This window comes from Prinia subflava, chromosome 14 (assembly GCF_021018805.1).
Source record: "Prinia subflava isolate CZ2003 ecotype Zambia chromosome 14, Cam_Psub_1.2, whole genome shotgun sequence".
Classification (NCBI taxonomy): Eukaryota; Metazoa; Chordata; class Aves; order Passeriformes; family Cisticolidae; genus Prinia; species Prinia subflava.
In genome coordinates this window covers 4728190-4741294 of record NC_086260.1, presented here as the reverse complement: position 1 = coordinate 4741294, position 13105 = coordinate 4728190, and the positions used below count along the sequence as shown (strand labels likewise).

At 40.3% G+C, this 13105-nt stretch overlaps 1 protein-coding gene across 3 annotated transcripts; it reads right to left on the bottom strand.

Moving 5' to 3' along the window:
• Positions 1 to 326: 326 nt before the first annotated feature.
• On the bottom strand, positions 327 to 11830 carry UBA3 (ubiquitin like modifier activating enzyme 3). 3 transcript variants are annotated; one of them, XM_063412009.1, is made up of 18 exons: positions 11771 to 11830; positions 11612 to 11653; positions 8776 to 8896; positions 7755 to 7835; positions 7334 to 7416; positions 6675 to 6755; positions 6104 to 6147; positions 5752 to 5816; positions 4758 to 4913; positions 4550 to 4652; positions 3983 to 4096; positions 3127 to 3180; positions 2663 to 2699; positions 2502 to 2583; positions 1900 to 2000; positions 1706 to 1769; positions 1549 to 1603; positions 327 to 1101 (listed from the first exon to the last, which is right to left on the bottom strand). In XM_063412009.1, the coding sequence occupies exons 1-18, from the start codon at positions 11788 to 11790 to the stop codon at positions 1013 to 1015; spliced, it is 1392 nt and encodes a 463-aa protein (XP_063268079.1). In that variant the 5' UTR covers positions 11791 to 11830; the 3' UTR covers positions 327 to 1012. The 3 variants fall into 3 exon arrangements, with proteins under 3 accessions (XP_063268079.1, XP_063268081.1, XP_063268080.1); XM_063412011.1 differs by having other exon boundaries at positions 11760 to 11827; XM_063412010.1 differs by lacking the exon at positions 11612 to 11653 and having other exon boundaries at positions 11771 to 11811.
• Positions 11831 to 13105: the final 1275 nt, after the last annotated feature.

The following is a 13105-nucleotide window of genomic DNA, read 5'->3' as shown; positions in this document are numbered from 1 at the left end:
TCCGAGTATCTAGCCTAAATTTCCCTTTTTCCAGTTTGTACCCATTACTCTTTGTCCTATCCCCTTATTTCCCCTCTCAATTTGTACCCATTACTCCTTGTCTCATCCCTCTGTTTCCCCTCTTTCAATTTGTATCCATTAAACCATCCAGTTCGTAGTTTAAAATTTGTAAACTTCAAACACAGCTAACACATCAGACTAGAATTCAGGTTGTGGTGCCTGGCACTGTGTAAGTCTCTGACTAAAGCAGCCAAGTGATGCCTCAGATTTTTTTAATGGAGGTTATAAATGCTCTTGAATGTCCACAGAAAAGCCACAAACTCGGGTATCTTTCTGATTTTTTTATTAATAAATACCTTAACAGCACCAATGATATTTGAACATAATCTTGCAGTGCTGTGCACGGCAGCTGCTTGGAGACAGTGACGAGACACATCTGAATTTTCAGGTACAGTTGATCCTTTTCTCCTGTGTTTCTCGTAAACAAAGCCATCTCTTCCATATTTAACACCTTCCATAAAATTGATCAAATCCATAGCAAATAAGAGGGAAATGCTCATTTTAATCAACTGCCTCCTTTGGTTTAAGGTGACTTAGTAAGTCTCAGGAGTGCAACAACTTAAAACCAGATTGTTATTGTTCCTTTTTAAAAACATCTTTTCTTTGCATATATGTGTGCACACATGTTGAAAACAAGACTTTTGGCCACCTTAAAGTTCCATGTGTTTGAAAGTACATTAGCATGAACATTTTGACAACAAAACCAGGGAGAAGTGTATTTCTATACATCAGAGATCTGTACATGAATAAGCATTTATACAAATATAATCCACCAAATATTGGCTTCTACGTACAATTCTGAAATATGGTGATTTATTTCGATTTCCTAACCTTCAACCATGCTGGCACTAACAGGAACATTTCAGGCTGCTTTAACACCCACAGAGTATGTTTGTTTTATAAGGTGGGCACAGATTTCTCTTGCTGTATTTGCACTTTACTTATGAATAAATTAAGTGGTAAAGTGAAGCTTGAACAACATAGTCTGTGGTGTAGTAACATCAGCAACTGCAAGTTCCTGGCCATCCACAAGTCCCAGTTCTGAAACAGAAAGAAAAGCTTAATTAATTTAATTAAACCCATGTGCTTTGCCTTTTTAAGAATCCTAAAAATTAAAAAATGCTATTTCCACAAACCATAAATAATATGAAATAAAGCTGCAAACAGCTCACTGACTAAATTAATAATCTATTTTAACCAGGAAACAGCCCTTGTTGAGAAATATATAAAAAACTCTACTGAAGTGTGTTTAATTTACAGCAGTTATTTGGTTGCTTTGTTGCAATGTTCTGTGCATCTGCCTGCACTTCCCCTTTAAACAATTGATATACCTGAGAAATATGAAACCAATATTTAATGTGTATTGAATGTAAAAGGACAATGAAGCACATTCTGCTGCATAATGCAAGATAAAGCTAAATATCTACACAGAGGGGTGAAATGGACTTTCTCTAACTTGAAAATCCACACCTGAGAGCTCCATGATACCTTTTAGTGTCTTGGAAAGATTTGGCCTTGTTCGTTCTTCAATTGAAGCTACTGTCTGCAAATTTAAAAAAAAAAAAAAGGCCAAAATATTTTTTTTCAAATTCAGTAAATGTAAGTGAATCCAGAATATTAAATCAATTAGGTTTGTTCAGATTACCTGTAAATAAAGTGTTTTATTTCCTCCGTACATAGTTGCTGTGATTGCAGGAGATTTCATCTGCCTATATATAAAACATTTAAAAACAAACAAACCACAAACCAGGCAATCAGGTTAAAAATACAATTAGAAATTACCTTTTTTAAGCACTAAACTAACAAATTATCAACTTAGTCAGAATGGTTTTAACTTACAATGAAGCATTATTTGTCAAGTAATCCAGGATCTCCTGCAATTTAGCTGATGGGGAAATCTCTATGTTTTGGGGAAGCTGGCTGCAGGCTGGGCAGTTCTCCTACCACAAAACAGCACAAGAATACACATTACATCCAAGATGATTTTAGAAATGCTGCTAGTAAGGTCTCAAAAGTGATTGTGTTGTGGGTTTTTTTCAAGTTTTAGCTCTAGAAATACTAATAGTTGCAAATATTAATGACAAAACCCATTTCCTTCTGAAGTCCATCACTGACTGACTCCCAACAGCACTTTAGTATTTATGAATGACAAATTTCATCTGACATAAAATCCAATAGAACAAACTTTCAGATCAATTCTTGCTACAACCTCTTTCTGAGATTTGCCTGTGAGTTGTCTTAGGTTTGAGGATCTTATTTTGTAGTTCTACTCTGCAGAAGAAGCAGATCAGTAACGCTGCAGTTTCCACTTCTAAAACTTCAGAAATATTATTATTCAGTGCTAGAGGCCAACTGATTCAATACTGAGGTTCAGAAATACACACAAAGGGCATAAATACAAATCAAGGAAAAAAGCTTTCAAGCCCTTTAATGGCACTAACCTTTCTTTCAGCTTCAAAACTGTATGTATATAATCCATCCACATCATTGAACACCAAGTAGTTGTTAAGAGGAACGTATGCACTGCAATGACAAAAATGTCAGTGCTGATACATGGCACTCTGCTGGAAATCATGTCTGTTATTAATAAGAAAATAAATACCTTGTGGCTATTTTGAAAACTTCCGTGGCGCAAACAGCTGGAATGAGAAAAAAAAATTCTTCACCTAGTTCTACCAGACATGCAGACATCACACACATCACCAAAAATGACAAAAAACAATCAAGTATGACAACCTATAAAGAGAAAAACAAACATCTGAAGGCAGCTGGTAGTTCTGTGCATTAACACCATAGATCTGGCACTAATCTCAGACTATGTCAAGCCCATGCACTGTGTTTTTCAATTTTTCTCCCCAGTCTTAAATGCTTTTGCTCCCTCCCAGAGTTGTAACATTTATCCAGTCACATACAGTTTCTCTATGGAAAACAGAAATGACACTGTAAGAATAAATCAGAAACATGTAAAAATTACTATTATCCTCTCCAAGTTCTCAATTCCAAATTGCTGTTCCACAAAACTCTCAAGGCAATAAAGCAGAAGTGAAATGAATTCTTTCAGCATACCTGCAATTACTGCATTTGTAGAAGCTACTGCTGGAATAATTCGTTTAACAACCCCTGTAAAAAAACAAAACATATAGCTCTGGGTTTTCCAAGAAATTTTATTGAGGGACTACTTTTAGAATAATTTCAAAGGGTTGGTCCAAAGGCACTTTCAAGTATCCAGGAATTTTTGTAACAAACAGGTATAATGGCTGCTGCAGTACTTGGGCACTTTTTTATTTTAGGAATGGATCAAGCACATTGAAAAAAAAGCAGGTATCAAACAAAGAGAACTACTGAACAAACTCTGAAAGCAAGTATTCTGGATTTAGCACTGGAAATTAAAACTCTGTTCTATTCCTGTTTAACTGGGGAAATGCACAAAGGAAAGACAGTTGAGTTTTTTAGTTGGTAAGTGTTTAAAATGCTGAGTGTCATCAGCATACTGCACTTGCATGTGAACAGAGGCAGGGACAGCAGAGAGGAATAGATGCTATAGACTTCACCAGCCTGAACTGGCACAAAGTGTTGCTATTGCTTAAAAAGACAATCAAGTCCTTTTGTTTCTACTCTTTGACCCAGCAAGAGTGGTCACCGTGTAATGTAAGCTGTGGAGCTGCTCCAAGTTAAAAATAAAATGGCAAAAAGAATGTTCAGTTTTATCCCAGATGAGTTCCTCTGATTCATCATGAATGCCTGAACATCTGATTTGTCATAAAAATATTTGTGCTGGCACAGGAAACAAGCTGCTTGTTTCTGTTCTAAGGGTGAGCAGAACTATCTCAGCACAGCTGCCAGCTTAGTCATAACAAATACAAAGAATGCCAACCCAGCCTAGGTGCAAATGCCACAGCTTGGTGAAATGCCATTCCCTTACCTTGGGTGAGTCTGTAGGTAACACCTTTTATATTAAATTGTGATGCTCTTTCTAAAGACTTCTGGTAAATCCACTGTATATGTTCAGGGTCATCTCCATCCAGTGCAATACCTTCTACAGTAAAGAATTTACAGATAAATTGAAATGATAAAAGTTCTTCAGAAATACAGCATTCTTTTTGTCTAAAATAAATCTGTTTTAATTTAAAATGAATACCCCGTGAAGCTCTTGAAACTTGACATTTTAATGTATTATTTTTACAAACATCTTTAGTTTTAACACACCCTATACACAAACTATCATCACTGCACAATATCTAGAGCTGTTACAGGTTACATTTTCATTCAGGAAAGACACTGTGCAGTGTGAGAGAATGAGTAAATATGGAACTGGAGGGTGAGTTCAAGAAGAGAAAATCCATCTCCAGCTCAGAGGAGCCTTAGATTCAATACGACAATGGACCACATAAGGTTAAGAGGCAGGATTGTTTTATTAAAAGTATACACCCATTTTAAGTAAATTAAAAGGAGAAATGTTCATTTAGCACCAGTACAATACATTAATTACCTCCAAAAGGCTGCTCCTTTGGCCACTGCAATATCCTGACATACTCAATGCAATGCTCTGGGAGTCTGGGCATGGATGCAATGGTGCACATGGGAAAATTGACCTGGTTGGGCAAGGAGGAAAACCAGAAGAAACCATGATCCACTAAGAAAAGAAAGCAGCGAAGCAGAGGAATGTGAAGAAATGGCAGTGCCACTGGCTGAATTACCTGTGGTGGGTATAGCGAAAGAGTGCACTCAATGCACGCTGTCATACCAGGAATAATCACACGAACATTTCCCTTGAAGCCTTCTGTCCCTCCATCTATCAGAGGAATGATGGAACTCGGATCCAGGACACCATCTTCATAATGCAGAAATGACATCTAACAAATAAAGGGAAGTGGGGGTGTTGGGTCTTGTTTGGTTTGAGTTTTTAAACAGGTTGCAGGAAGAAAAAAAAATCCTAAAATTTTATTCTTAAAGGTACACCCAATTATCGAGTGCTTAATATACAGTTTATTTTAAGGGTATATAAAATACTACTTATTTGTCAGTGCACAAGACTTTATCAACCACCTTCACCCTCTAGCTCCTCCCCTTACTCCCCTGATAAATGCTATTATTTGTTATATATGTTCTTACAGTTCATCAGAACAAATGGTTGGTTGAAGGTTTGATTCTTGATTTGTTGTTTTGCTTTTGTATCTTCCTTTTTTTTTTTTTTTTTTTTTTTTTTAATACAGGTAGCTACTCCAGATCATTGTTTTATAAATTAATTCACAATGATAAAACTACCAACTTTCTGGTCACTGAATTCTGTAACAGTGCAGTTCCAAATAATGGCATTTACAAGTTGCAGCATGCTAAATACTTGTTTGGGTAAGGAATAAAAAATTCACAATGAGAGCACCGGAGCAGCTCTGGAGCTTTCTTTCTTGATTTTCAAAGGCTGACTGCAGAAAACCATAAGAAATGTAACCCAACTTTGAAATTATCCCTGCAGGGCACTGCACAAATGCTGGCTAACACTTCACAAGAAAAGGGCAGGAAAGAGAGCCTGCATTTCATCCTGCTCACAGAAAGAAAACAGAAATAGGTACAGAAAGCTGTGATTTTCAACAGCCCTCACTCATTTCCATAACAAATTCTGCACAAGTACATTTAATTTTATTCATCTAAACTCAAGCAATAATCAGACATTAGGAAGACTGAAATCTTTACCAGCATGCCATTTATCCATCTTCTTGCAATTATAGAGTCCAGCCCACAAACAATAATATGAAACTCTAGGGAGAAAAAAAACATTATTCAAAATCTATACTAATGTAGACTTCCTAAGACAAGCACAGTATTCTGTCCATAACAGGCACAGTGATTGCAGATTAATTATCTCCCCTAGATTATCTGTACCACACACGTATTTAAATTTTGTCTACGAGTTACTTCTACTTCCAGTATACTGTGGAAGACTAAAATAATTAGCAAACTACCAGGAAAAGCAGTGAGCAGCATCATCTACAAGGTTCCCCTAAAGCACCAGTGGGTGTTTGTCAGGCAAACAAATTTCACTTACGTCGATAGAAGCTTTCATCCATGTCTTGAATCTTTTTAAAATATCTGAATGCAAGCCCAGTAAAGGAATATATTTATAGTTAAGTCTACTGCTTTCAATTTGCTAACCTAAAGCCAAAATATTATCTAATTTATTACTGTAATTCTATACAACACCTTCTAAAAAACAATGTGATCTGAGATTCAAATTCCCACAGCTGAAGCCGTAAACATCTCACAAAACTAGTAAAGGGCACAATGGAATAGTCTGCAATATGCTTATAAACTAATGCCTCCTACCAGTGCTTACTCAAAACTCTCTGGTGAATAATTCCAGTATCTCAGTGAAAATTACAATATTACACCTGAACAAAAAGACTCAGTGGAAAAACACAAAATAATTTCTGAGCCTTTCCCATGCAGATTCCCTGTATGCTAATGGCACAGAGAAAGAATTCCCAACTCACCAGCTGAATGAATGTGCTCTTTCTTGTATGAGAAACAGGATGGCAGCGAAATACTTTAGATACTCTTACCACCTACAGAGTTTGCTAGGATATTGAAGCCTTCAGGGCTTCTCTGTGAAAGGATACGGGACAACAGCACAATTGGGAATGCGACTGTTGAGGAATTCTGCTGCAACTTCTGCTTTTGGTCGCCCCACATCCTTCGGTCTGGGAAAAACCCAAGCAATTCCAAAGGCTTTATTTTAGCAGGTTTTGTCTTTCCAATCTCTATGCATTGCAATACCAAATTCAGTGGCTAATTGTTATTGAAGGCAATTTATTTAATTGGATAATATGAAGGTATCCAACCCAAACCATTCCATGATCCCTGTAAAGCATCAGATGTGAGTGCCTCAGAATAAACTATGGTTGTCAGCACCAAAAAAATCCAATGATTTTTCACTGGATGAAAAAGGGACCAGAAAATCTGAGACCTCAGTCTGTGTGAATTTATTCCCTGGGTCACCTTTTCCATTAGTCATTAGCTGTAATGGAATGGCAAGGAACATAGATTGCTTTCCCTCATGCCATGGATCCCAAAATAAGAAGGAATCACACGCAAGATTTAGTTAATTCTGAGTTAATTCTGAATTTAGTTAATTCATCTCACTATTGTGAGATGAAGGTCCAGTAATCTTTAACGACCTCCTGTCCAACCAAAACAATGAATACATTAACATGTTTTATTTAGGTACATTTAAAAAAACCCCAGAAGTTAAACTGTGAAAATATAAAATATCACTCACCGAAACAAAAACTGTCGATTAAGGTTAGAAACATCTATAGTATCCATGTCAATAACATGGATCTGTCTGAAGCCAGACAGTGCCTGGGAAAAGAGAAGGCCAGCTTCATTGAACAGGAAATGAAATGCTCACAAAGCTCCAGATTTCACTCCACATGCCAAAACAAAAACCTTTGGAGGAACAAATGTATTTGCTCCTCATTGCCTGTGCAGACAGGTACATGGTCATTCTTTGTTCAAAGGGGTTTTGTTGGGGTGCTAATGTATTTTACATGTGTTGATTAGAACTTAAAATTCTAGTAGCTATATACAAGCAAAACTGCAAAATTAGCCAATTTAAAAAGATTGTTTTGTCAAGGAGAAGAAGAAAAAAAAACCCCAGAGATATTCGAAGAAGAAAAGGGTTAAAACACAGTAATTACCAGGTTTTTCAGGAGTTCACATCCTAATCCTCCTGCTCCAATAACTAGTACTTTACATGTGCTTAACAAAAAATCAAGGGCCTGCAGAAAACATGAAACAAAAAATTAGTATAATTTGTCCTTTGTTTCATAACCTTTATAAACATCATAAATATCATAAATTTTCAGTGCCTAGTGAGTTACAGATAAAGCAACTTTGCATTTGCAGGAGTAATTACATGATGGACTTTAATCAGCTGTTGACTTCATGCAGTTCCTACATCCCCACTTAGAGAGAATCAAGACCTTTGCTGGTATCAGTATATTACTTTTATACTAGTTTTGACCATGAAAAAAGCAATGTCCACTCTTATTATTATTCAGTTTAAGGTGATAATGATTTCCTTCTTCAAATATTTCACTGATATATAACACTAAATAAATCTAAACAGATAGACAACATTGCCGGACAAAAAGAATTGAAAATATTAAGTATATAAATGCTTTCTGTGAACTGTTCTACTTGACCCCAGTGTCCAACTAGTAAATAATGGAACACTACATTAAAAACGTAACAGGAAAATACTTTCAACCATAAGCTCTGAAACAAAATGTACAACAAAGGAAGAAAAGCAGAAGAAATTCTTTAAACAGTCTACCCTACTATACATATTATCCAGTTCTCAAAATACTCCTATTAACACTAATTTCTTAAGTAAAATAAATTCCTCACTGTATCAAATTACTTTAAAAAGGAGATATAAATGCCATTTTTCATGTGAAACTCAAAACCATCATAATTCATACATTGCTATATATTTATATATGATGACAGCAAGCTTGAAGTTGACAGTGTAGAACTTAAAAATACAAACTTATAAAGAACACAATATGTTTCTCTAGGACCATAATGTTCAGTTGATTGTAACACCAGCTTTTCATGCAGCTTTAGTACTCACACATGGCTGGTGGTCAATTAATGAACCTGTTCACATTAATTTGCAACACACTCTACAGATATTTGAAATTAAGTGTTTCTCACTTGAGTGCCTGGCTCGAAATCGGGATGTGTGAATGGTCCAGATCGCTCCAGGAACTTCTTTACATGGTTCCAGCGACCTTCCCAGTCTGCAGAGTCCCCACACCCACCATCAACAGCCATTCTGCACAGAACACAGTAAATTCAGCTGCAAAATCAGACAGGAAAAGCCACACCTCCAACTTTCTACACAAACAGCACCCAAATGATTGACCACTCATACAAATGCATATTCTCTATGCCTGTCAGTTATGCACATGAACATCTGCATGAGTGGCTTTTCTTTGTGGAACTAGAAGCAATAATATAAATATGCACAGAGGGGAAAAACAACCCAGGCATTTCAGTAAACCCACTGATTTAACTGTTACTAGTAAAAGTTGACCTGCAGTGAAAAAAGGGTCTACTTTTATTTTATTTCCCTCAGATTTGAAGAGGACACAGAAAAAGAACTTGTTCCTTTATATTTTGAGGGTGATGGTTTTTTCATCAGTCAAGTCTTGTACCTTTTTCTTTCTATCAACTATTAATCTGTAACTGCAATTGTGAGGCTCTGAATAAATTACAGTAACGTGCCCCAACATCATCCTCTGAATCTTTAGGGTAGTTTATTTAGACAAATATTTGAAAAAAATTTTAAAAGACATGAATCTTGAATATTCTTCACCCTCAAGTGGTACCATGGAATTAGAACTGCCCCATTTTTCAGGCATCCCAGAGCCTGTCTGCAGTAACATTCTCACTTGAGAAAAAGGAATGTTTGCAGTTATTATCCTATAAATTTTCAAGGCAGAATTTTACATCAAATACTCCACTACCCTTTTCTCCTTTTGCAGGTCACTTTTAATAGCACATAAGTATAGATTTAAATTTTTAAGAGACTTACTAGAATAGCTCAAAATCAGCTCTCAAGTAATTTTCTACTATAAGATCAACACCTACATCCCTATTAAATAAATAGGAGCTCCACTCAATAAATATGATTATGTTCTACATTAATATAAAACTAAGCTCATTATAAAAGAGCTCTGCCAATCCTGAGTAGCAAAGGATCTGCCACCACTGATAAAGTATTATCTGCTTTCTCCTGTGAAGCACTATGAAAAGCACTTGTCTAAGAACTCTTGGGTAATGTTTAGAATTTATTATAGCTTCCTCATAACTCCTCTCAAAATAAAAGGCAAATGTGGTGAAATATCTAAAGTGAGTTCCTTTATCTTCACAAAATTCAGAATTTGGACAACACAATATGCTGACAGTAACTGACCTTACAGGCAACTGATTTTGTCAGTAAGAGGGGAAAACTTCTCTAAACTGCAGGAATAAATAAATCATAATTCACCTGTGATGTCCCTGCCCATGGCAGCAGGTTAGAACAAGATCATCTTTAAGTCCCTTCCAACCCAAACCATTCTAGGATTCTATGACAATTTGATTGCAGACTGAACTCTCCTCATTAACTGTTGAGGGAAGCTACTTACTACATGAGCAGTTAAATAGGACCTACAATAATTATTTGAATTCATAAGGGTCTTTCGACCTCAGATGCACTTTCATATCTCCTCCAGTTTTCCCAATAATGTGAATATACCCATATTTCACATAATGGGAAATGGTGTAAATAAACACAGCTCCCCCTCTGCAGAACCCCTCATCTGCTGTACACCAGATTTCAGGAGGTGCAATTAACACTGACTTAGGCAAATAAAATGGGTCAACAGACATCACAAAAACTGCTTCTATAGATATTATAGGTTTTAGCATTTCTGGAAATGAGTGTAGAAGCTTGGTGACATTAAGAACACACTTTAAATTCTTTTATATAGTCCCTATGAACAGCTACTAAACAGCACTCCTTTTCTGTTTGGAAGTGTATTTTCCTTCCTAAGTGATAAAAATGATAAGATCTAGTTTCACTTTTCTAATTATACTACAGTTCGTTTTTTAGAGGGTTGGACATTGTGGAGATCTGAAAAAAATCAGTAACTCAACCTGAGCTTTTATGTTTTATTTCAGAGACCATTTTTTCGAGTGTTTATTTTTTGTGCTGTTACAGCACAACCAGGTATAAGAGCTCAACAACACGTTTATTTAATTCACCGAGTTATTTTCCATTTTAAATTTTGTTTGAAACATCAGAGCACCACAGTCCTCATATTGCTTTAAGCTCAGACTTTTCCCTGCCGCCTTCACACGTCCAAAGCTCCATGCTTTTGGGGGGCTTGGCATGCATCCCTCCCATCCCACATGCCCAGGGAATGTGTGACCCTCCTCCCGACACACATGCACTGCCAGTGCCCAGCCTGGTGACCCTGGGCCACAGGGACACAAGCACATGGAACGGAGTAGTGAAGGGATGGAAGCAGATGATGTTAAAGATTTCTCAACATTCGTTTTCACGGCCTTGAAGGCAGGTGCGTAGATTTTAAAGAGTTTTAATGAGCAGAGACAACCGTTCTGCAGTCTGAATTTTTAATTTTCAGCCAAAAGTTAAAGTCACCTGCTTCTAGCCTAGAGGCCCTCCCAGGTCCCTGACCGGCAAGGCAGCTTTCCCCCTGTCGTCACCAAGCTCTTCAGCACACCATGCCAAGCTGCGAGCCCGCATCTCCGCCCGCTCCGGGCCAGCCCCTCGCTCCTCTCCCCGGGAAGTTCCGAACCCTCGCTGCTCAAGGGCCCTGCCCCACCTACGCCACCTTTCCTGGGGCTCCCTCCTCCCTGCCCGCGCCTCCCCCGCGGCTCCTCCCGGCCCTCAGCTCCTGCGGGGCTGCGGCTCGCCCTCACCTACCCCCGCCCCAGCAAGCGCTGCCCCTGCCCCGCTCGCCCGCAGCCCCGCACTAACCCATCCGCCAGCAGCTCCTCTAGCCTCCTTCTTTTCTTCTCCCTAAAAGAGAGAGAATAAAAGAAGGGTCAGTATCGCGCTACAGAGACCGGGGAGGAGGGAGAGGGGACCCCGGGCGCGGGGCAGGGCCGGCCGAGCACACACATACAGGGCACTTACGGTTCCTCACTATCCGCCATAGTTCCCTCTGCTTCCCACAGTGCCCCGCGAGCGGCGGGCGGGGCCGGGCCCGGCGGGCCGAGGGGAGCCCGGCGGGGCTGAGGGGAGCCCCGGGCCGAGGGGGAGACCCGGCGGGGCTGAGGGGAGCCCGGCGGGCCGAGGGGAGCCCGGCGGGGCTGAGGGGAGCCCGGCCGGCCGAGGGGAGCCCCGGGCCGAGGGGGAGCCCGGCGGGCCGAGGAGGAGCCCGGCGGGCCGAGGGGGAGCCCTGGGCCGCGGCCGCAGCGGACACACGGCGGGGACCCTCCGGGACAGCCCCGATCCCTGACACGGGAATCCCTCCCGTCCTGCCTGCCCGCACCCCGGGCATCGCCCCGCGCCCGCCTCTCTCGTGATCACAGAGTCATGGAATGGTCTCCAAGGGACCTCAAAGCCCGTCCTGGCCCACCCCTGCCGTGGGCAGGGACACCTTCCACTGTCCCAGGTTGCTCCAAGCCCCGTCCAGCCTGGCCTTGGACACTTCCAGGGATGGGACAGCCATCTGGGCAGTTTCTCCGGACAACCTATAAAGGGGCCTCACAACCCTCACAGGGAAGCGTTTCTTCCTAATATTTAATCTAAACCTACTGTCCATCAGTTTGAAGCCATTCCCCTTGGTCCTATCCCTCCAGGCCCTTGTAAGTAGTCTCTCCTCATCTTTCTTGTAGCCTCCCTCCAGGTAGTGAGGGCCAAAATTAGGTCACCCCAGAGCCTCCTCTTCTCCAGGCTGAACCATCCCAATTCTCTCAGCCTTTCCTCATAGCAGAGCTGCTCCATCCCTTGAGTCATCTTGGTGGCCTCCTCTGGACTCAGAACTTCCTGGGAGCCATGGAGGGGATCCTCAGGACAAAGTGTGTGAAGATCATGGTCCCTTAAAGCCTTCAGGAAGGCTGGAACCCAAATGTGATCGTGCTCGAGCTGGTCACTGCCTGCCACAATGGCTTTTGTCTTATCAGCACTCCCTGGGCAGGGACCACACATAAAGCAGAACAAGTGCAGGCCAGGAAGCAGATGAGCACGACTAACCTAGGCTGTACTCAAGTCTTGGGCTCCCAAACTTTAGGGATGTAAATCCTTCACAGATGGAGCTGTGAGAAGCAAGCGGCAGCCTGCTTCCATTTTGAGAAGGATTTTGATGCTCAGCATGGTAGTGCAGCAAGCCCGGGGTGCTCTGTGATGCACAGCCAGCCTGTGCTCCAGCCACGGTGTCCGGAGTGTGAAAGCCTGCAAACACAAGTGTTCCAACACGGACTGCTGGGGACAAAGCACCACAGCTGCTGGCACCGACCTTTGCTCCAA

Coding starts and splice junctions, on each gene's coding strand:
- UBA3 (XM_063412009.1), bottom strand. CDS start 11,790: ATGGCGGATAGTGAGGAACC. Junction 6,756..7,333: donor AATCGACAGTTTTTGTTTCG/GTGAGTGATATT, acceptor GGTTTTTCCCAG/ACCGAAGGATGTGGGGCGAC. Junction 1,604..1,705: donor ATAAAACACTTTATTTACAG/GTAATCTGAACA, acceptor TTAAATTTGCAG/ACAGTAGCTTCAATTGAAGA.